The 1,509-nt window shown below is 37.4% G+C and overlaps 1 protein-coding gene across 1 annotated transcript in view; it reads left to right on the top strand.

The window, feature by feature from the left end:
- The first annotated feature begins 349 nt into the window (after positions 1–349).
- The window catches only part of LOC106303110 (protein phosphatase PP2A regulatory subunit A-like), a 3,889-nt gene continuing 2,729 nt past the window's right edge, over positions 350–1,509 (top strand). The window contains exons 1-2 of the mRNA XM_013739462.1: positions 350–526; positions 655–1,135. Of these exons, the coding sequence (XP_013594916.1) occupies positions 680–1,135 (456 nt within the window). The 5' untranslated portion in view covers positions 350–526; positions 655–679. The remainder of the gene's footprint in view (positions 527–654; positions 1,136–1,509) is intronic.

Below are 1,509 nucleotides of genomic sequence, written 5' to 3'. Positions count from 1 at the left end.
TATATAGTTGCTTCTTATGTACTATTGTTTAGTAAAAGTCTATTCGATCAACATGGTTTTGAAGAAGAAGCTTACTAAAGTTAGTGAGTGATGATAGGTTTGTTCCTATTTTCGGTTTGGTTGCATACCTCTTCTTCTCAATAATCTTGACGATACAGCTTATTAGTTAGTTAAATGTTTGGTCTAAAAAAAAAATTAATTTGCATTTATATTTTGTACCATGTGTTTCAAATTTACATTCTTCAAATAAAAGCCATATCAAATGTCGTCTCAAAGAATAAAAATAAATTATAATAAATCTATAAATTTTGATATCAACAAACACAAATCAAATATTCGTGCGGATGGGCCATGCATAAACCCATTTAGAGGATATGATTTCGAGCCCACTTCAATGAACGCTTGAAGACTAGTTCGTAGGAAAAAGGTTCGAGAAAGATCTCTCGCTCTCTCTCTCTCAGTCGTCTTCTTCCAGGATCGCTCGGAGAATATTTGCATCAGCCTCCGTGAAGGCGCCAACGAATCGGTAAATCCGTTTTCATTTCATTCGAATCGAAGTAAATTCAATTCAGATCTTCTTTGTCTTCCTTAGTAAGATCTGTGCTAGGTTCTTCTCCTAATTGCTCGCGTTTGCGATTTCTCTGATCGTATTAGGTGAGAATCGAACTTTTGATCAAATATGTCGATGACCGAGGAGCCGCTTTACCCCATCGCCGTCCTCATAGACGAGCTTAAAAACGATGACATTCAGCTAAGGTTGAATTCGATCAGAAGGCTTTCCACGATTGCTCGCGCTCTCGGCGAGGAGAGGACGAGGAAGGAGCTGATTCCCTTTCTGAGCGAAAACAATGACGATGACGATGAGGTGCTGCTTGCAATGGCTGAGGAATTGGGAGTGTTTATTCCTTACGTTGGTGGCGTTGAGCACGCGCACGTTCTGCTTCCACCGTTGGAGACTCTCTCCACGGTTGAGGAGACTTGTGTGAGGGAGAAAGCTGTTGAGTCGCTTTGCAGAGTTGGGTCTCAGATGAAGGAGACTGATTTGGTTGAGCATTTCATACCGTTGGTTAAGGTTAGCCAAGAGAGGAGGATAACAACTCGTGGTTTCATTTCATTTCTCATGTTATCCAGATTATAGAAAACACAAAGATAAGGAAATATCTATAAAATATAGAGGAATCAAGAAGAATATTGAAAGATAAAGATTATATTAGACTCATTTAAGAAGAGAATGAAGTTATATTTGAATCTCATAGGAAATAAGTTACAATATTCATATGTTAATATAGAGATCGAAGTTAAAGTTATATTAGACTATCATAGTAAATAAGTTACAGTATGCGTATGTTTATAGAGAATGAAGTTGTATTAGACTCTCATAAGAAATAAGTTACAGTATGCATATGTTCTTATAGAGACTGAAACTATATTAGCCTCTCAAAGTTTTGGAATAGACAACTGCTAGGTTGAAAACAATAAGACCATACTGGTTTTTCTAGGGTGTCTGGC

This window comes from Brassica oleracea, chromosome C7 (assembly GCF_000695525.1).
Source record: "Brassica oleracea var. oleracea cultivar TO1000 chromosome C7, BOL, whole genome shotgun sequence".
NCBI lineage: Eukaryota > Viridiplantae > Streptophyta > Magnoliopsida > Brassicales > Brassicaceae > Brassica > Brassica oleracea.
This window is presented reverse-complemented; position numbering and strand designations above follow the sequence as displayed.